This window comes from Sorex araneus, chromosome 1 (assembly GCF_027595985.1).
Source record: "Sorex araneus isolate mSorAra2 chromosome 1, mSorAra2.pri, whole genome shotgun sequence".
NCBI classification, from domain to species: Eukaryota; Metazoa; Chordata; class Mammalia; order Eulipotyphla; family Soricidae; genus Sorex; species Sorex araneus.
The window spans coordinates 72359129-72381635 of record NC_073302.1 but is presented as its reverse complement, the minus strand read 5'-3'; the positions used below and the strand labels follow the sequence as shown (position 1 = coordinate 72381635).

Below are 22507 nucleotides of genomic sequence, written 5' to 3'. Positions count from 1 at the left end.
TGCTGTGCCAGTCCCCTCCCCTCCATACCCTATGTACTTGCAATTCCTGGGACGGGAAGTGGGAGTGCTGAGCTTCTTCTGCCTGGGACCTCCTAAATAAATTCCCCTATTCTTGGTGAACGTTCAGTTCCCATGTTACCCTGTCAGCAAAGCCATTCTTCCACCTTGTCAATTTCTCTGCCAAGACCTTCTCCACAAGAATAAATCACTTCCTGTCTGTGCTTCCTCAATTGCTCAGAGCTTTGTGTAGCAAAATATTTTGGCATTGTAGTATGGAACGCAAGCCTCTTCTTTTCTTCTTTGAGCTATCTTGTTCCTAGACCATAGGTCCTGGGAAATAAGAATTGTTTATTGTTCATTGTTTTCCTCCAAGTATCAATGAGTGTAGAACCTGATATGTGGGAATGTTTGGGTAATGAATGGAAAGTACTAAATAATAAATAATGATTTCATTCATCCATTCATTCATGAGTTGATCTAATGCCCTAATTATAAAAAATTGTGGCATAAATATTAGATGTGATGTGGTTTCATGCATTAAAATCTGCTCTAAATCCCAAATATAGAGCACAAAAATATTATATTAACATATGAAATATACGCAATAGACAAAAAGCCTGTATATGACTTTGTTTTTGCTTTTGGATCAGACCCCATGGTGTGCAGGGTTATTCCATGTTCAAGGGTAACTCATGGTGATACTCAAGGGAAACTGACAGGAGATAGGGGGAGAAAAATAGGAGTTGTTTATTGGTTCTTTTGTGGGGAGTGGGGCGCCTGGGGCCTCACTCTCCTGACTCTCTTGAGTAGCCTATATACGTAGCATATGTTCAAACCCTTAAGCTAACTCAAAGCCCAAGGGTAAATTTCTTAGTCTCCATTCTTCTTATATTCACAGATTTCTTGTAACCAGAAATGAAGTGAGAAAAAATTAGGGACACGAATTCTAAGATTGAATTTTGACTTGTTTTTATTTTTAATTATTATTATGTTTTTGCTTTTTGGGTCACACCTGGCGATGCACAGGGGTCACTCCTGGCTCTGCACTCAGTACCCCTGGCGGTGCTCAGGGAACCATATGGGATGCTGGGAACCGAACCCGGGTCAGCAGCATGCAAGGCAAACGTCTTACCCTCTGTGCTATCGCTCCAGCCCCTTGACTTGTTTTTAGTTGCATATAAATTGTTCTCAATTATTAGACCTCAATAAAGATACCTTCTTTCTACCAACTTACCATGTGGTAGTTTGACTTCCCAATCTAAGAAACAAATATAAAACAGTTGTAAGGGATTCATAGAAAGACATAACTAAATCACTCAAGAGAAGAAAGGACTTCTAATGAGAGACACTTGAAACTTGGCCACACTCATTTGCATTCGCTTTAGCAAGTATTTGTCAATTGTCTACTCTATGGTCAATACTGGATGGATCAACTATTCATCCATTTACTCCAAAAGTGTTCATTGGACTCAGTATGTGCCAGGCATTGTTTGAGGGAACACAGATTGAATGGCAAAAAAAAAGTCTATGCAAGGTAGAACTATATTCTTAAAATATGACAGGTAATAGACAAGACAAAATAGAATATATTGCATGTCAGAGAGTTGTTCGTCTCAAAGGAAAAAAACAAAATAGGAAAACAAGTTAGGAAGTGGGCCTAGAGGGTAGCGCTTGAGAAGTAGAGAGCCATGGGGAGTGATGGAAGTCACAAATGAAGAGTAAGAAAAAAGACATGTAAATGATCAGCTTTTCTTTTTAATTCTATGAAACTTGCAATTCACCAGGCTGTGCTTATGGGTGTTTCTCAAAAGGCCCTGGGCCCCACTATTAATTCTTGGCCAACCAATTAATTAATTAGGTTCAGTGAAAGGGCACAAGCATGTGATACTGCTTAGGCCTCACAGAGCTGAAAATCTGGGCCATCCCAGAGTTGCTGGGACCTTCTGGCTGCATCCGGAGATGCTCTGGGGTCCATGTGCCCCGAAGCTATATTATCTCCCCCATCGAAAATTCTGAACTAATTTAAGGGTGCTTCCAGACTGGAAGAGTTGTTCTTTTACACAGAGGTGGAAATTGATGGCTTCACCCAAACTTTAAGTCATGAGAAGAAACTAGATATGATACTGGGTGAGGATGAGAGGAAGGAAATCATAGGCAGTGAAGGTTCCAGGCAGATAACACTGCATTCCCTAAGGGAAAGTTGAAGATCTTTCTGTTTCAACAGAGAAGTAAGGGATAGACCTAGTTACATGATGTGGAGAAGCAGCTAGAATTCACTGAAGGCCTTCCTTGATTATGGAGGCTATGGAAAACTGCCTAAATTAGTTGAGCAGGGAAGAAACAAGCTGATAAGGTATCTCAGTAAGATGAGTATAGCAGTACAGTCAGACTCAACTGGAACAAGGAGGAGGCACAGGGAGAAAAGTTATTCAAAAGTCATATGATTGTTATGCAAACTTTAATCCATAGGCTGGGAGCAAAATGAAAGCAGTAGAAGAGTGATATTTAGAAAGAATAAATGATAGGTCTTGGGAGCTGATTAGATCTAAGGCTCAGAGAAGAGGAAGAAGTTAGGACTAATACACTCAAAGGACCAGAGAGAGGTCAGTGACAGTGGCACTAAGACAGAGAACTTTCTGATCCCCGCAGTGGGACTTGCTTAGGATCATACAATTAATGAAAATTTAAGGCATAATCCAGGTTCAGTGCTTCCCTCCCACTGGGTAACTCCAATGCTGTTTTGTTTGTTTGATTTTCATTCTACCCCCTCTTCCTTTCTGTTATTGCAATGACTAGGTCATGCACACACCTGCCTGGATGCCCACACATTTATCTGAGTCTTGCAAGGCATTACACATCTGGTTGCAGTCCTCAAAAACTTATGCTAAGTTCTTGCCAAGAGTTACACTCATTTCGTTCTGGTGCTCACATACAGGTCAGCTCCCATACACTTGCATTGGTTAGTTGTGGTGATCCTGTGCACTCTGGCTGTAGAGCTGGTGTGTTCACATATGGGTTCCACAGAGTTACACTTTTTGAACATAGTGTCCGCATACCTCTTTTTAGTGGTAGTACTTAGTGGGTATGGCATTACTTCTTGTAGGGTTCACACATACCTGCAGCTGATGTAATCCAAAATCACTTGCCATGTTGGGGGTCAGAGTCAGCAGAACTGCTAGGCGCAATGCTCTGTGTTTGTGGGAAGAGCAGGGAATGAACTATCAACCACATGCTTATGAAGCAAGTGCTCTGAGGCACAGAGGTATACTCCTCCAGGCCCCAAGCTGCAAGTGGAGCAAGAGTTGCCACCCATAGAAGTGTGTGAGTGTGGAGTAGAGCAGGGTGAAGAGGGGAGGGTGTGAGACTACGAGTAGAAAATATGAAACATTTTGTTTTATGCTTGTAATAAATTTAAGGACATTCAAATGGAAACATCCTTGACAAAATGTTAGGATTGAAAATGGCTCCGCCCCTGATCAGTCTCAGATCTTAGCTGAGTCACTTACCTTCTCTGAGCTTTAATCGTAAAGTGAGACGAAGTTATTGCTTTTTTACTTAGTGAAACAAAATCATTTTTTATCAGAAGAAATATAGAGAAACATGAGAGAAGAGAAAAAGAGATGTGTTCGAGACAGACATGGGCTTCCCAGAGGGAGAGAGGCTTTAGGGTTTTTAATTTATCTGTTAGTATTTATCAAAGGCCTGGAATAGGCTTTAATTCAGATGCATGATTTCTTCTTTGTTGTGAGACACATGTGAGTTACAGTGTAGAGGAATAGGTTTGGGGGACCTAGGGATGGATCATGCCCATGCACCTGCCTTGCCAGCGTGGGCTGTGTGAGTTCAATCCCCTCTGGTGCTGCTCTCATGTGCCAGCGATGTGCTGACAACTTGGTCCTTGAGAAACTCCAGCTCCACAACCAACGCTACAATCTCTGGTACACCCCAGAGATTGGATGTGACCGGCTATGTGTGAGCAGTCAACTGGGGTGTGAGATCCCCAGTGAACATGGAAACTAGAAAAAAAATGTTCAAGCTTGAAGTTGAGTGGGTAATTTCTGTGAGCCTGTGTAGAGGCACTGAAGCTACAGTGTTTGACTGTCCCAGAACACCCCAGCTGAGTGTGTGAGCATCACAGCCAGGTCTATCTGGGACCCCCATTATTGCAAAATGATGGGGGAAGGAAGGAAGGGGAATTTAGGAAAAGGAAGAGGTTGACTTTGGGTTAGGGAGATGTAAGAGGAAGATGTGGGGAAAACTAGACATTGGGGCTCATTGAAATCATGTTTGTCACAAGTCAAGGGAGGAATTTTGCAGAGGTGGAGCCAACATTCAATAAAGCAAAGATGCAGAGAAAGAGGAAGGTGAATGAGGTCCAGTTGTGTGGAAAGAAGGAGGTTTTGGGGTACACTTTAGACAGAGAGGTGAGGGAAGGAGCCAAACTAAGGGGGAAATGTGAGGTCATGAGAACATGGAAGAGAGATACTTGCCTATTTCTGAAGTTTGTAGATCTATGAATGTATCTAAGAGCAGATAAAATTTTAAAGTAGGCATTCGACTGAATCAGTATTACATATATTTATATATATATGCCCATGTGTCTAATTTTTATTCTAACACCGTCCAGATATTCTAACACTGTTTATTTGTAGTATAGCTTGAAAATAGGCAACACAATCCCTCTATTTTTATTTCTTTTATGGCCCCCAGATTTGTTCTGGGGGTTGCACCTAGCCATGCTCAGGATCTAGGCTGACCTCCTCCATACAGAGCAAAGATAGCTCCCAGAGCTAGCTCTCTGACCCCTATTTTCCCTTTTCTTTCGGGGGGGGGGGGCACACTTGGCAATGCTCAGGAGTCCTCCTGGCTCTGCACTCAGGAGTTAGTCCTGGTGGTGCTCAGGAGAGAGACCATATGGGATGCTGGTGATTGAAACTGATCACCTCGTGCAAGGCAAATGCCTTATCTGTTATACTATCACTCCGGCCCACTGGCCCCTATTTTTCTTTTCTTTATCAGGTTGCTATAGCTGTTTAAGGTCTATAATGATTCAACCAAACCTTTGGGGTTTTTTTTTTTTTGCTCTATTTCCTTTTCAAAAAGGTCATTTGAATTTTGATTTACATTGTCTTACATCTTTTGCCTTTGGTAGACACTGTGACTATATTAATTCTCTCTGTCCACATACATCAATGTCTATCCACTTCAATATCATCTTTTATGTCTTTTAACAGTATTGTATAGTTGCATTATGCAGGTCTTCACCTCATTTGTTAAATTTATAACTAGGTATTTGATTCTTTGAGACACAATTGTAAATGGGAGTGCTTTCTTCATTTCTTCATTATTTGTATATAGAATGAAATAGATTTTTGTGTTTTGACATTGTCACAGCTACTTTGCTGTACTCTTTATGTCTAATAACTTTTAAAAGTCTTTAGGACTTTCCATAAATATATTATTATGTTATTTGCAAATAATGAGTTTCACATTTTCCTTTTCTATCTGGATGCTTTTTAATTTTTTCTTGTGAATGAATCGCTCTCACTAAGATCTCTGATACTAAATTTAAGAGAAATGATGGTGCACTGCCTGTTTCTGATTTTAGAGGAAAGGCTTTCAGGTTTTCACCTTTGTGTGTGTGGTCAGTGGCTACCGTACTGGGAAGTAGTGCCACTTTAAAGCAGAGAGAGAGAGAGAGAGACAGAGAGACAGAGAGAGAGACAGAGAGAGAGAGACAGAGAGAGAGAGACAGAGAGAGAGAGAGAGAGAGAGAGAGAGAGAGAGAGAGAGAGAGAGAGAGAGAGAGAGAGATTCAAGGGAGAAAACTTCTCCAGAGTGGAAAATGTCCAAGTATACATGTAGGCCACATCCCCCAAGTGGGGAAATGTGCCCACTCACTTCATCTTTTTTTTTTTTCTCACTTCATCTTAAAAAAAATTTTTTTTAAGGGGTGTGGTGGTGCTCAGAGCTCACTCCTGGAGTTAACAAGGAACCAAATGAATGGCCTGTGTCTAACTTGGGTCAGCAGCACGCAAGGCAGAGAACCTCAAGTACTGTCCCACAGATCCTTTTTAAAAGTTCGAGCTAACAAGCTTAGGCATTATATGAGGTGTGCTGGTATAGTAAATCATCTAAGAGCCGCGACCTCATCAAAGAGACTTTTCTCTGTAGTGAGCACAGGACTGGTTCTGAGTCCAAGTTTGACTTTGGGCTGCTCAAAAGACAACTCAGTCTGCAACTGAAATGAGTCGCCTGCTGTCTTTTCTCTAGTCACAGAAAAGTTGCGTCCTGTGTCTTCCTTCTCAGAAATGCACATTTACTCCTAGGCTGGGGTGGGTGGGGCGGCGGCGTGGATAATTCTGCTTTAGATCACTCAATTTCATTCCTCGGATGGATCATGACATCCCCAGGAAGGGCGCCGCTTGCCCACACTGACGGGTAGGCTGAAGTTTCTCTCCGCTCTTTAATTTCTGCCTTTCAAGCCTGCCACCTCCCAGGGCTGCTGCCAACCCCCGGCGAAGGTCCGGGCTTGCAGAGTTCCAGGTTCCCGACCCGACCGAGCGGGCGGCGGGCGGAAGGCGCGGGTCCCCCCCCTTGCCCGCAGGCCCTGGCAGCGCCGCCGCATCTGGCAGCTGGCGTTTCCGGCCCGGCTGCGTGGTGGCCGGGTCACCGCCCGCTCTCGGGGGCCGGGGCAGCGCGCGCCGCGGCTGGCTCGCGGCATCCGGAGGGCAGTTCCGCGGGGCGCGCACAGCCTCGCCGGGCCTGGGCCCTCCCCCGGGGTGCCGCCGCGCAGAAGGTGGAAATGCGGAAGTTTCCAGCGCCCGCGGACACATGAGGCTGGAGCCCGGCTCGGCGCGCGCTGCAGCGGCCCCGGGAGCCGGCGGGCTGCGGGCGGGCCATGGCCACGCTGCCCAGCGCCGAGCGCCGCGCCTTCGCGCTCAAGATCCACAGGTGAGTCGCGGGGTTCCGGGGAGCGGCGGGTCCCCGAGGCTGGGGGCGCTGGGCTGCCCGCCCCGCTCGCGGCTCCCCGGCTCCCCCGGGCGCTCCCGATCTCGGCCCCGAGCGGTCGCTCCCGCCAGCCCGCGGCCCGCGAGATGCTGACAGGTGGCCCGGGGGGCTGGAGGCTGGAGGGTGCGCGGGTGTGTGTGTGTGTGTGTGTGTGTGTGTGTGTGTGTGTGTGTGTGTGTGTGTGTGTGTGTGTGTGTGTGTGTGTGTGTGTGTGTGTGTATAAATAATCGACTGAGCTTCAACCTTTGGGATGTCCTGCCTAGGACTCTTTCCCGGCTTCGGAGGAAAGTTGGCTCCCGGTGGCATCGCTAACTCCCTCCCTCCCTCCTTCCTTTCCTTTTCCTATACCCTCTCTTCCTTCCCTCTCTTCTCCCTCCCTCCCTCCCTTCCTTCCTTCCTTCCTTCCTTCCTTCCTTCCTTCCTTCCTTCCTTCCTTCCTTCCTTCCTTCCTTCCTTCCTTCCTTCCTTCCTTCCTTCCTTCCTGGACCACTCTCCATGATGCTCAGGGCTTGCTCCTGGCTCTGTTCTTGGGACGTACTCTTGGCTCTGTGCTCAGGGAAATCCCTCTCGGTGGTGGGAATCGAACCCAGAGTGGCTGCATCCAAGACGAGCGCCCCTGCGCGCACTGACTCCCTGGCCCCGCATGGCATCGCTATTTTTATTCATTCCCTGGTCCAGGGCAGCCTTGCAGTGGAAAAAGTCATTTTTATACCTCTCCGTTTAAGTAAACAAATAACTGGGCTGTGGCGAGCAGTTGTACATTTATAGCGCTCCAGCAGAGAGCTCGGGAGGCCAGTCCAACTCCCGGCACAGCGCATAATCACAACTGCACACGCCCTTAGCCGCCTTGCTGCTGCATGCTCAGAGTTCTCAGCAAAGGCGCTCTGACTGCAGTTTTTCCTTACTGAAAACTGCTGACAAGTATTTGGGAACCCTTTTGTCTTACCCTGAGAATTACAGACACTTGTTTAAAGATACTAAGAAAGTGGACTTAAAAAAAATTATTAAACTATTTTTTTTTAATTCTGCTGCCCTCTCTCCTGTAGGATTTGCTGTTTGGGTTGAACTGACCCCAGGAGGGGCCAGTTCCACTGTTTGTACATTTTTGTGCTGATGGCATATGAGGGGCTTGGACCTGGAATTAGAACCCTGAATGAAGAGGTGGAAAGGACTTTCCAAGGGGCAGACTGAGCTTGACTGGGATTTTGTTACTACCAGTTGTGTGATTCCTGGTTTGACCCCTAGCACGGCATGTGGCCCCCTGAGCCCTAAACCCAGAGCTAGGAACAGCACCTGACTGCCGATAGATGTGGCCTTCCCCACCCCACAGTTCCCCCAATGCCAATGTCAGATCATAGTACCTACATCTTATGACCTCTTATGTTGGGTGAATAAAGTGAAATTAAATGTAAAACTGTGATTGTAGTGCCTGGCTTGGCATAAATGTTAAGTGAATGCTTAACTGTTGTCATTAGTATTGATTATCATCATCCTCATCATTGTCATTGTCAACTCCATTATCACGTGCTAGGAAAATTATAAGGAAAACAGATGATGAAATAACTGCTTAGAAGGGTGAGGAGGAAGGGCCAGAGAGATAGTACAGTGAGTGAGTAAGGCACTTGCCTTGCACGCGACTGACCCAGATTTGATCCCTGGCATCCTATATGATCCCCTGAGCACTGCCAAGAGTGATGATTCCTGAGTGATTCCTGGCTCACCAGGAGTAACCCCTGAGCATGACCAGGTGTGGCCTTAAAACAAACAAAAAATGAAGGGTGGGAAGGAAAGATGATATTGGAAGAATTCCCATGTTGAGACCAAGTCAGGCTGGGCGTGGAGATATTTGTGGCCAGCAGAACTCCCTTATATACCTTTATCCTGTGCTGAGACTGCCAAACATATGTGCCATAGGATATCTGTTGGAATGTCACAGAGAAGAGCACCACTCAAGTTAAATAAAATAGAAGATTCCCTAATCTGTAGGAATGAATTGAGTGCTCTGATATTTGGATATGTTTCTCCTTTCTGAGATCTTTTTGTACATTGGTTTGAAAAGTTATGTTAAGGGGCTTTATTTGAATGCTGTGAAGAAACAGTACTCAAAGGAGTGAATTCATATTGTCATACCCAGTATTGATACTCATCATTTACTGATCACTTACTATATTCCAGGGACCAGAGAGATAATATGGCACATAAGGCACTTGCCTTGCACATGGCCACTCCAGGTGTGATCCCAGGCACCCCATATGGTCCCTCAAGACATACAGAGCCAGAAGTAATCCCTGAACACTGCTGAGTGTAGCCCCCAAATCAAAAAAGGACCAAAAACCAAAACCACTGTGTTCCAGAAATTTTAAAGTTCATACATGATATCATTGAATACTTATGAAACTCCTCTGCAACTGGCCTGAAAGCTCATATAGAGGAGGGAAATGAATCTTGGAGATGTATTTGCACAAGACCATGTGATTGGGTCAAGGCCACACAAACAGTTGTGGCAGGGCTAGGGTCACAGATGACTCCAAAGAGTATTCTTCACTGGATATGCTCTTTGGAACCATGTATCTTAAGAATTAATTTTTTCTGTATAGTCAAGTAGTAGCATTGGCAAATTATTCTGAGCAGTGTTTAAAATATAAACAAACTAGCAATGTCATATCTTGTGATTTTAAAATTGGAAGAGAAACTGTTTTCCTTTGCATGCCTACCAATTTTTAAAAATAGATCAACTTACAAAAGACAACATTGAAATAAATGGTACGTATATTTAAGGAGCATTCATATTTTTTACTCAGAAGGATGCAGATTTTCCCTTAAAACTACTTTCAGGTTAAGATCAGTAGGTTTCCAGTGCTCTAAATTGAGACCATACCCAGCAGAACTTTGGGGTGCCCAGGGCATCTCCATATGATTTGGTGCTCAGGCTGACAGGCAGTTCCAACTGGCAGCACACAAGACTACCTGGACCACAACCAGCAGTACTTGGGGTGCCATGCAGCGCTTAAAGGCTAGGCATGTACTGTACCTCTCTGGCACCATGTACTTCTATTAGGGACATTCTCAAATATAATACAGTACAGTTATTCTTAAAGAACGAGTTCTCATACTACACTCCAAATAGAGTGAAGGCAATTGTAGAGGAACTTTGGCACTATAATGGTGGATGTGAGTGGTAACCAATTTATCCCTAAATCATAACAATGTTAACACTCCGGTTTTTTTTTTTGAAAGGGGGCATTTTTTTTGGTCCATATCTGGCGATGCTCAGGTGTTGTTTCTGGTCTGTGCTCAGGGCTCACTCCTGGTGGTGCTTGGGAGACCATATGGAATGCCAGGGATTGAATCCACGTCAGCTGTGTGCAAGACAAGCTCCCTAACAGCACAAGACAAGCTGTACTGTTGCTATGGCACAATATTAACGCTTTTGTAAGTGGATATTATTGCAACAGAATAGCATGGTAGCACTGTTGTCCATTGTACATCAATTTGCTTGAGCAGGCACCAGTAATGTCTCCATTGTGAGGACTGGAGTGATAGAACAGTAGGTAGGGCGTTTGCCTTGCATGCAGCCGACCCGGGTTCGATTCCTCCATCCCTCTCAGAGAGCCCAGCAAGCTACTGAGAGTCTCCCACCTGCACGGCAGAGCCTGGCAAGCTACCTATGGCATATTTGATATGCCAAAAACAGTTAACAAAACAGCAGCAGAATAATGAAATGAAATTATAGAAGCTAACAAAATATTAAAGAAAGAGAGAGACTACTTTGCCATAGAAGAATATTCCATTCTGTTTCTCAGTTTGTGGTCTCTTGCATGTAGCAGCACTGCCCCAGTTAAGGGGCTGACGCAAAAGGAAGAAGAACCAGGGGATCCCCACAAGTTCCTCTTTCCTCTGAATTTCCCTGGTTCTCTAATGGTGTCAGGAAGCTTAGATTTCCATGTACTAGAAATAATTCTATAGGAATTTTTGTTTTCTTTTGTTTTGAGCACCAAGTATAATTCTATAACTTGGGGTTATGTGTTTCTTTAATATCCAGAACTTACTTATTTTTCTAAACTGGAAGATTAACATTTAATTTGGAGGCCGAGGGAGTTTAAGTCATACCCTGCAGTGCTCATGGCTTACTCCTGGTTCTGTGCTCAGGGATCACTCTTGATGGTGATTGGGTCCCATATGCAGTGCCAGGGATTTCAACTGGTGTCAGCCACATCTGAGTAAGCACCTTACCCACTGTAATATCTCTTCAGTTCCCATCTCATATACATTTTTATTTTATTCATTTTTAATTGAATCACCATGAATTGCAACGTTACAGTGAGACTCATGATTGAGTTTCAGGCATACACGTTTCCAACACCAATCCTTTCACTAAGTGTCCCTACCCTCTACCAGTGTCCCCAGTTCCTCGCCCTGCAAACTCTGTGGCAGGCACTTTTCCTCTACACCATTTTCTTAGTGTTCCCTAACTTATGCCCTCCCCCCATCCCAGTGGCATGCTTTCTACTGAAGACCATCTCAGAATTTTAATCTTTTATATTCAAATCTGTCCTTTTCTTCAGATTCTTGGAAAAGCTCCACTTGAACATTAGGCATCTAGTACTATTGAGGAAAAAGCCCTCCTGACAGGGAGAAGTTTTCTTCAATTGAAATTCTTTGAGCTCTGACAGGTCAGGTGTGTGTGTGTGTGTGTGTGTGTGTGTGTGTGTGTGTGTGTGTGTGCGTGTGTGTGTGTGAGATGTTGTTTGCTTCTTCAGTAGGATGAAGCCAGTGCATCACATGATTACCTGGGAAGGAAGGGAGAGCTCAGGAGACCACGTCTCCTCTCTCAGCTCCCCACAAAGAGCCAGTGGTGGAATGGGATGCTGTTAAAAACTCATGTTGGCATCCTCTTTCACAGGGAGTTGAGAAGGAAGAGATATGACAATATTCAGAATTCTGGCTAGAGAAAGCCAAGTAAGAAGCACTTGATGAATTCTTTTTATTGGCGAACAACCAGGTGCTTGTTTATGGTTTGGTCAATAACAAGGGGTTCAAGCAAAGGAATGTGCTATTTCTGTTCCCACAACTATCCAGAGTGATTTATTATTCACCAGCAGCCACAGGAGCTCTCTAAACTGGAGGAAAATTGTTCATATAGTTGTGGTTCAGTATTGTCCCCATTCTTCTGGAGTTTTGACTTCAGTGATACACTTTGTTGTATTAACCAACTTGGGGCTTCATCAAATAAAAATAGACTGGTATTCCTCAAAATGTATATGAAGACGTCTATATATAGGGGGTTGGAGAAAACAAAAAAGAAAGGAGAAAGGTAAAATTGTTTTACGGTTTTAAGAGCTGTTGTATTTACATTAAATGTAGAATTCAAGAGCAGAAATGGAGCACAACCAGGGTTTCTCCTGTTCTCCATAATTTTCATCCCTGCTAATCATTAAATAAAAGTATGGGGGCAGAGATAGTACAACTGGTAAGTCATTTACTTGCTTTGCGTGCCGATGACCCAGATTTGATCTTCGGCACCTCATATACCATCAGGAGGCACCTTCCTGGGCACAGAGTCAGGGGTAAGCCCTGAGCACAGCAGGTGTGACCCAAAACCCCAAACAAACAATAAAAAAAACTAGAAAAAAAATAAAATCAGATGCACTGTAAGCAAACATTTCTATCACTTGTAAATCACCTTTGTCAGTTATATAAAAATAAGATCATATTGCATAATCTACTCTGTGAGACTTTTCAGTGGTCCTCAAGGGCCCTGATGCCACGCTTAGTGATTCTTGGGCCAACAGTGTGGGCCTGTTGTCTATTAAGAACCTGGGTTCATTGTGGTGTTACCCCACTGGCAGTGCTTGAGATCCACCAGGGCTCTGACTGGTGATGCTGTGGGGAGGAGTATTATATGGTACCAGGAATAAGACTCATAACTTCATACATGCCAGACAAGGGCTTCAGCCTTTGTCTGATCAATTTTCTGATTTGTCTGATCAAATCAACTTTCTCTTTGATTTCCTGAAAACATATTTTTTTACTTATTGTGTCACAGCAGTGCTCAGTGCTCTGGGGACCATGTGTTACTGGGAATCAAACTGGGGGCTCCCACAAGCAGAGCTCCATTCCTTTGAGCTATTTCCTTGCCTACCCCTTGATTGTACTTTAATTTATAAATATTATAAATGATTTTCCACATAGGACAATTAGGCTGTGTGAAATTGCATTCATTGGCTATATGATGCTTTATTAAATTAATCTGTTACATACATTGTTAAGGTAGCTTCCAAAATTTTATAATAATGTATTAAGCATGAGAGAACAGTTTACATAAAATGGCACATCATGGGGCTGGAGCGATAGCATAGTGGATAGGGTGTTTGCCTTGCACTCGGCCAACCCAGGTTCGAATCCCAGCATCCCATATGGTCCCCTGAGCACCGCCAGGGGTGATTCCTGAGTGCAAAGCCAGGAGTAACCCCTGTGCATCGCTGGGTGTGACCCAAAAAAAAAAAGGCACATCATTCTGTGTTACTGAAAATGCTTTAACATTTCTAGCTTGGAATTGCTTGGTCAAAGAAACATTTTTTAAGCTTTTGATACACATAGCCAAATTGTTTCCCAGAAAAGGATTTTTCTTTGTACTCCCACCAGCGATCCCACGAATGCTCATTTCCTCACATTGACACCCCTTTGCATTTTATCATTCCTTTCAATCTTTGTTCAAATGTTTGACCTTTCTGTTAAATGTCTCTTAGGTCTTCCTGTCTAACTTTTCTCCCAGATCACTGCATGATCTCTGAAGTCATTCTTCTGGGATTAAAGCAAGTGCGCGTTTCTCCTTTTTCTTTGGCTTCTTCTACAGAACTAAAGGTGGAGGTAACCTTTATCTTTCTCACTTTCTATCTCACTTCAGTGAATGGGTGGGTCAATGACAAAAGCAGATTGTCCTAGTAACTTTCCTCTTTGAGTAGTCAACTTCTGTATGTATGATTTAAAGGAGCAGTCTCAAATCAAACTAAGTTTTCAATTCAAGAATCGAGAAAGCATTATGAAGAACAGGATAGGCCCCATTTAATAAGAAAAATTAACAGAAATTTAATAATTAATTTCAACAAACATAAAAAATAGAGAAAAATTTAGAAAGCCAAAGGGTTTGGGGGAGAAAATGTCAATAAAGTTGATAAATCTCTAACATGACTTAAAAAACGAAAAAGAGAAGGCAAGCTGTCAGTATCAAAATGGAGTTGAAGATTTCACTAAACTACTCTCCCTGCCAAATATCATAAGGATCATAAGCATATCTCAAAACACTTGAATAAATTAAATCTATTCTTACAAAGTACTAAAACTTATTAATAATAAAATAATATGATTCCTAAAATGTTTTTAATAAAGAAAAATGTTAATTTTGAAAAACCTACATACGTTTAGAACTGAAAGGACACAATATTTGAATTTTTAAATCTGAACAGAAAAGAGATATTGAGGAAATAATCAGTTAACTTGAAAATAAAGGCTTTTGGTCATTATTCCTCTCTCCCACATTTTATGTGCTTTATCTATTTTATTATTTCTAAGTGGGGTATCTTTTCCTTTGATAGAAGTCCCTTAAGTATTTCTTAGAGGCTTGATGGGTTTGGTGGTGATGAATTTAACTACTCTTTGTCTAAAAGCTCTTATTTCTGCCTTCAGATCTGAATGATGACCTTTTTAGGTGTATACTTTTGGTCAGAGGCTCTTTCTATTTTATACTCTGTATATGTCCTGCCACTCTTCTGGCCTGTAGATAAAGTATGAGAGAAAATGAATAGAATTCTAAGGAGAATTCGGCTGAAAGTTTTAAGAGGGTGGGGATCGTTTATTATTTGAGTCTTGCTTTTTCTCTTACTATTTTTAGGAGTCTCTTTTTATCTTTGATTTTTGCCAGTTCAATTATAATGTGTTTTGGTATGTGTCTGTTTAGGGTTTTTATTATTGTTGTTTGGAATGCTAGACTTCCTGAGTTTCTGTCTTTTTCCCCCCTCAGTTTAGGGAATTTCTGGTCTATTATTTCTTAAAATAAAATTTCTGTCCCTTTTTCTTTTCATTCAGGAAACTTATGATGTGAATGTTGTTCTTTTTGATGCTCTACTATATAGCTCATTTATTATCTTTATTGTTTTTTATTCTATTTTGGATGCTTTCCACCACTTTACCGTTGGCTTCACTGATTGGATTTTCAATTTCTCACATTTTGTTGAGCCTGTCGTGTGTGCTTAAGTGTGTGTATATGTAGGTGTGTTGGTTCAGCTATTGTTTTTTAGCTTTGTGATATCTGTTTGAATTTACATTTTCTCTCATACTTTCTCTACTTTGTTGAATTTTTTCCCTCTTTGATCTCCTTGTTTCAGTGAGTATCATGAGGACTGGTTTTTTCTTTAAAAAAATTAAGATTTTTATTAAAGAATCATGATTTACAAAGTTACTGATAGTTGAGTTTTAGTCATACTATAATTGAACATCAATACCTCCATCAGTGCCAACCTTTTTCCACCGGTATTCCCAGATTACCTTCCCATCCCAACCCTCACTCCACTCCCACCTGTCAACTTGACAGGAACACTACAAAGTTTCAGTGGTTTCCACTTAGATCTCATATTTTCAATTCTGTTGAATCTGTGTTTTGGTTATGTGGCTATGTCCCTCACTCGTATCACTGGGATAACTGAAGCCCTGATCCCTGTTCACCCATCACTTCTCATTCTCTTCTCCCGCCTCGATTTCTTTCCTTCTCTATCTCCTCTCTAAACACTGGGGTCAAGAGTGATGTCGGCATCCCCATTTACTACATATCCTCATCCAGTAGTCTATACTCCACAGATCAGTGAGATCATCCTCTGTTTGTCTTTCTCCTTCCGGCTTTCTTCTCGAAACATGGTATCTTCCAGTTCCAACCACCTTGGAGCCAATTGCGTGATTTCATTGTGAGGACTGTGATTGGAAGTCTTCTCCATGTATCTTGCTGGCAGGGTGGCATTAGGAGTTTTGTCCAGGCTGTTGCCCTGATTCATCAGTGTGCGTGAGTTCCTTGCTCTCCCCATTATATCTGGGGCTCCATGAGGGCCAGAGGAATGGAAGTGGAGTGTGAGCGCTTGTGTTTGAGCTCATCTTGGCAGAGACCATGGAGTTCTTAGTCATAGGGGCTGTAGCACCAAGATTAACTGTGCCTGGGGAGTAAACTGGCCTTTCAGCATCATGTCCCTTGGCCCTGCTATATAGTGCTGAGTTTCAGTGGGCCTGGCCGGTGATCAGAATTTGAGTCCTTGAGTACCTGGGGGCACCTGTGATGCAAGTTTGAGCCTACCAGAGGCGCTAGAAATGCCCCTGGCCTGCCTGGGGCGTGTGGATCTGGGCAGTCGTTGGGGAGCTCATGCTGGATGTGGGCATGTAAGAAAAGGCTGTAACTTCAGGCCAAGCTGGTAAGAGAACGTGCAGCCTGGGTCAGGCAGTGCATAGAGTCCGGCTGGTCATGGACTGGTCAAGGAGCACAGAAGGCAGTGGGGACCTCTTCCAGCTGCTTTTGCTTTCTGTCCGTGGGGTTGTGGCTTCCTTGTCAGCAGTCAGTTGTGGGCCGACTCAAGCAGGTCTGTTTGCCTCTCCTAGGAGACAGCACCCTTGATAATTGTTTCACAGCGAACTCTGCGTGTTAGCACGGAGCTCTCCTTGGGAACTGCTGCTAGGGAGGGCGGCACCATGAGGGCCGCTTGCGGATTGAGAGAGGCTGTGAAGATGGCACCTGCCAGCTGCTCTGACCCCTCTTCATCCTTTCTTGCTTCCTGCTCCAATGCTGTAATTCTAGGATTCCGAGACTGTGATGGGGGGTGTTTGGTGCAGCTACCCCTGCTCCCCAGAGTAAAGTTCTGTACCTTGGAGATTTTTTCCCCTGTTGCAGCATGTGGCCCTGCGGGGAGGTGTCGCTCTTGGAAGGGGTTGTCTCTCTGGCTCTGGCCTGTGGGATGCTTTCTCCTTTTGTGCCTGGCTGCAAAAGATTTCTCCATCAGGGTTCCAGGTCAGTTTCTGGGTGGATTCATTCAAGCTTTGGTGTAGATTTTCTGGTCTTGCAGGAGATAAATGTAAATTCTTATTCAACCGTTTTGGACCCTAGCACCTTAGTTCTTTACTGATTGTCTTTTCAGACTCGAGATTGCCACGCCTTCACTCAGTTTTACTTTACTTGATGATCAAGCACTATCTACTCCTCCTTTGCATAACCCTTTATTTTTAATTTTTAATTGATTAATATTCAGTTTTTGGATTACACCTGGGATGCTCAGGGGTCATTCCTGGCTCTGCACTCAGGAATCACTCCTGGCAGTGCTCAGGGGACAATGTGGAATGCCCATATGCAATGCAAGTGTTCTGAAGCTGTATTGCCTCTCTGACCCTGTATAGTCCTTTTAAATCAAACAAAAAATAGCTAGTCAGAATCCCTGTCTATCATAAAAGACATTACCAGATGACATAGCTCACTGTAAAAAGCATATATATGTTTACGTATAACTTATATTGGGATCCAAGTACAGAAAGAGATGGACTTCTTTTACTTTCTTTTGGATCAATCTTCCTTTGGGATTACCTTTGGAACTAATAGAACATATTTGTATCACTCTGCTCAATAACCTCAATAGGTTTCCAATCATACATATCATTCAAAAGTAAGGAGAGGCTGCTAAAATCTCAGGGCTGAGTGTAATAGAGAAGGTACTGGTGCCCGCTACGAGCAACTGGATGACAGTGATACAGTGATACTCATCATTCAAAAAATACTTTTTTTGTACCGCTGTGTGAGAGTCCAGACATAAAAGTACTAGTAGATTAATGATACTCTAAGTGGAACAACAGTAAGAAATTAAGTACAATAAAATAATCCACCCTTCTTCTTTTCCCTATCTCTTGACTTTCTGACAAACATGGGTAAGTTAGTGGGCTTGTAACTCCTAGGTGGTTAGCCTGATAGTTTGTTCATTCATTCATTCATTCATTCACTTCTAGGAGTACTATGATCACAGTACTGCTTCAGCACTGGAAATGCAGAAACATATCATATCCTTGCCTATTAGGAGCAAGGACATTAATCTAGAATTAATGACCAGAAGGGATTATTCTCTCTTTCTTGGACAGTTTCAATAAAATGGAAAGTACTGATGTCACTGTGGCAAGTAACTGAGGACCATAGGCCCAAGTTAAGAAACATGAACTTTTGATATGTTTACTTAGTCCATTTTGAATAAAAAAGAACATTATAAATAAATTTGAAGTCCTCTTTGTCTTACTTTACATTCCTATTCTCCCTTCCCTTCCCCTGCCTCTTTCAAAAAAGGTATAATTTTATTATGTGTATGTTTTGCCCACATGTCTGTAAATAGTATTTTTTTTTTTTTGCTTTTTGGGTCACACCCGGCGATGCACAGGGGTTACTCCTGGTTCTACACTCAGGAATCACTCCTGGCGGTGCTCAGGGGACCATATGGGATGCTGGGATTCGAACCTGGGTCGGCCGCGTGCAAGGCAAATGCCCTACCCGCTGTGCTATCGCTCCAGCCCCTGTAAATAGTATTTTGTGTGATTTCTAGAATGAATCAGGAGTCACTAATACTCAAATAAGCCTGTTAAATTAGACAAATAATTCTGGGATATAGATGTGACTTTAAAAGAACAGATTTGGAGTTGGAGAGACAGTACAGTGGATAGGGCGCTTGCCCTGTATACGACCAACCTGGGTTTGATTCCCAGCATCCCATATTGTCCCCCAAGCATCAACAGGAGTAATTCCTGAGTTCATAGCCAGGAGTAACCCCTGAACATCTCTGAGTATGGCTCCAAACCAAAAATTAATAAATAAATAAATAAATAAATAAATAAGAAGAAACTTGATATTTAGATACCTCTTCAAGCAGCTTGGAAAAACTAGAGCTGCCTAAAGAGTTCTGGTGATCAAGTATTTGCACACTGAAATGACAGTCCACTTTCAAGAAACTCAGTTTCAATGTCCACTCTACATGGACCTTATCCTGTTATTTACCTCCTATTTATCCTGTTTCAAGGCACTCTTGGACATCTGTGACTTAAATGGTCATGTGTCTGTTGGCATTCTAGCTGACTGACTTCACTTGTTAGTGTTTTTAATTCAAAATTGTTACCTGTTCTCTTTTTAAGTAGGATTATCCAACTTATCCATTGTATTTTGTTCCCTAGCTAAACATTTCATTTAGCTCCATAAGATTTTATTTATTTATTTATTTATTTGCCTCTGACTGTCTTAGGTATCATGAGAGACAAATGAAATGAAAAACAAACCAGGCTCTGCCCTCAGAATTCAATTGGGGAGAGAAGGATAACATAAGAAAACACAGGAGTTGGGGTTTGTGCAGTTGGATGAGGTTTAAGGGCTAGAATATTGACAGAAGAGGGGGAGAGAATTTGAGAAACTCTGGGGTGGTGTGGGGGGAAGGTATCAGCCAGGCCCTGAGGAGAAGGAGGAGATGAAGCATAACTAGCAGGAGATGCAGAATAGGTGGAAAGGGGGTTTATGATATGTTGTTTTGGGGGCTGCCGTCTTTCCCAGGGGAGTTGGTGGGGTCTGAGATTAAGGTGGGGTGATGCAAATGGAGCAGTGGAATTTAGGGGAAAAGGACTGAGTGGGATTTAGGGAAACTGGAATATTTACTCACTTTCCTAATTTCTTGAATATTAATTATAGCACTGTAGCCTCAGTGCTTAGAACCTGATTGCATTCTAAGCACTGAGAAGAGATCAGTGGATAAAAGAAAATTCTTGTTAATAGTTATTTGGGGGGCCATACCTAGTGGTGCTTGGGGGCTATTCTTGTTACCCAGGAGTGCCAGACTGTGAACCCAGACCTCCTGCATTGAGAAATATGCTTGCTCTCCAGTCCTTTGCGCTTGCTCCCTGGCCCAGTGTTCTTGTTGAAGAAGTAGTTTTCCAGTGGGAAGGCAATACATAAATCAATCAAGAAATTAAAATAAATTAATAAGGAAATATCAGATTTTTAAAAAGTACTATGCAGAGAATTCTCATGGCAGGGTAAGGGCTGGTGTAGGTACTTGAAAAAAAAAAAAAGGTCATAAAAAGCATCCCCAAGGACAGAACCTGGAAGTCAGGCAGGAGAATTAGCAAGTGCCACACAGGGGCGGGCATAAACCTGATACACTAGAGAAAATGAAAGCCAGGACGCTTGAAAGAGAGAGAGAGAGAGAGAGAGAGAGAGAGAGAGAGAGAGAGAGAAGTTGGCAGGAATCAAATCACAGAGAAGCCTGAGAGAGAGAGAGAGAGAGAGAGAGAGAGAGAGAGAGAGAGGGAGAGAGAGGGAGTGAGAGTGAGAGTGAGAGTGAGAGAGAGAGAGAGAAGTTGTTGGCAGGAATCAAATCACAGAGAAGCCCGAGAAGACACAGAAGAAGCGTCAGTGTTATGTGATGTGCAGTGGGAAGGTTTTTGGAGCAGGGCCATGATGTGATGGATTTGCATATTTAAATGGTCACTCTGGCTTCCAGGTAGAGTGGAAACAAGGAAGCCACTTTAGGAGGTGAATCAGGATCCAGAACTGCGGCAGCTGTGAGATAGGGGGCCTTGACTAGGGAGTGAGATAAGGGCTCAGGTCAAGCATATATTTAAGCTACTGGCTTGATGAATCAGATGTGGCATGGCGTCGATGGGAGAAAAAGAGAAATCACTTTGAGACTGGAGTTTTGAGTAAATATGAGTCCCTTTAAAAGAGACTGAGGGGCTGGAGAGATAGCACAGCGGGTAGGGCGTTTGCCTTGCACGCGGCCAGCCCGGGTTCAAATCCCAGCATCCCATATAGTCCCCTGAGCACAGCCAGGGGAAATTCCTGAGTGCAGAGCCAGGAGTAACCCCTGTGCATTGCCAGGTGTGACCCAAAAAGCAAAAAAAAAAAAAAAAAAAAAAAAGAGAGACTGAAAAGACTGGAGGAGAAGCAAGGTTTTAGGGAAAATCAAGAATTTGCATGAGGGCATAGTCTAAGTTCACTGTCACTGTCACTGTCATCCCTTTGCTCGGTTTGTTCGAGCGGGCATCGGTAACGTCTCTCATTGTGAGACTTATTTGTTACTGTTTTTGGCATATCCAATACGCTATGGGTAGCTTGTCAGGCTCTGCCGTGTGGGCACGATACTCTTGGTAGCTTGCCGGGCTCTCCAAGAGGGTCTAAGTTATATAGCAAAAATCTAAATAAATTACTTACTATGCAATTTTATTTGAGAATCTAAGGCTCGGGACTGGTCTCAAGACAGAATATTTTAATTTTGAGAGTCATCACTATCTAGATGATACTTTAAATAACAAAAGAAGAGAAACATTAAATTATTTTGATGACCTTTTTTAAAAACAACCACAATCTATGGTATGATGCCATTTTTATTGAAAAAAATTATGTTTATTTTCCTATAGAGATGATTGACCAATACATAGGAGAGAAAGCAGACCAGAAATCATATGCCAACTTTTTGTTTTGTGGATGATTATTGATTATTGCTAGAGTTATTGATTATTTCTGTTCACTTATACTCAAGGTATGAATTTGTATGAGTGACTGTGTGTGCATGCTTGTGTGTGCATCTTTTAAGTTTTCTTCAGAGTGGGGAAAAAAGTAACTTCTTAAAAGAGATATTAACACTAATGATTTTATTCTGGAAAAATCAAGTAAATGTGGTACCAGTGAAAAATTAAGAAAACTAGGAATTAGAGTTGTTTTGGAAGGATGGTATTGTACTTCTCTTGCAGAGCTTTTGTTAAAGAGAATGTGTAAGACTGCACACTCCCATATATTTTCTCTCCTTTCCTATGAGACTTCTACTTTCCACCTTGTTGAAGATGAGTTTGTCGCTAGGAGGTGAAGCTTTAAGAACCAAATGGACCTTTGTTCATGTTGTTCTTTCACTGTCCTGCACAGCCAGGAATATTCCAAAAGGAGACTAATCTGGACAAATGGAGATAGAGACAGATGGAGACAATTAGAATTAAGCCACATTTGCTTCACTTAGTTTAAAGGTCTTACTTTTTTGTTTCTGTTTTTTCTTTTCGGGTCACACTCAGTGATGCACAGGGGTTACTCCTGGCTCTACACTCAGGAATTACTCCTGGCGGTGCTGGGGGACCATATGGGATGCTGGGAATCAAACCCAGGTTGGCTGTGTACAAGGCAAACGCCTTACCCTCTGTGCTATCACTCCAGCCCCTAAAGGTCTTAGTTTTTATAAGGCACCAGAGTTTAATCACAGCATAACCAAGCCTGCCCTGACTATAACGATGAACATAAAACATACAGTATTTCTGTCAGGCAGCTCTAGAGATAGAGCTGGGGGCTTAAATGACAGCTCAGGTTGGAAAATAATTGCTTCAGGAGTCATTAGGGAGTGGGGGGTATGGGTTGAGGAGTGGATGCACTCATTTTTAAGTGAGAAAGTACAAAGGGAAGAGTAAAGAG

At 42.9% G+C, this 22507-nt stretch overlaps 1 protein-coding gene across 3 annotated transcripts in view; it reads left to right on the top strand.

The window, feature by feature from the left end:
- The first annotated feature begins 6683 nt into the window (after nt 1–6683).
- Nucleotides 6684–22507, top strand: part of DOCK8 (dedicator of cytokinesis 8) — a 245233-nt gene continuing 229409 nt past the window's right edge. For 2 of the 3 annotated variants that reach the window (XM_055144883.1, XM_055144873.1), the window contains exon 1: nt 6684–6954. In XM_055144883.1, coding sequence (XP_055000858.1) covers nt 6902–6954 — 53 coding nt within the window. In that variant the 5' untranslated portion in view covers nt 6684–6901. Of the gene's footprint in view, nt 6955–13786; nt 13882–22507 lie in introns of all 3 variants that reach the window. The other variant, XM_055144887.1, reaches the window with a different exon arrangement.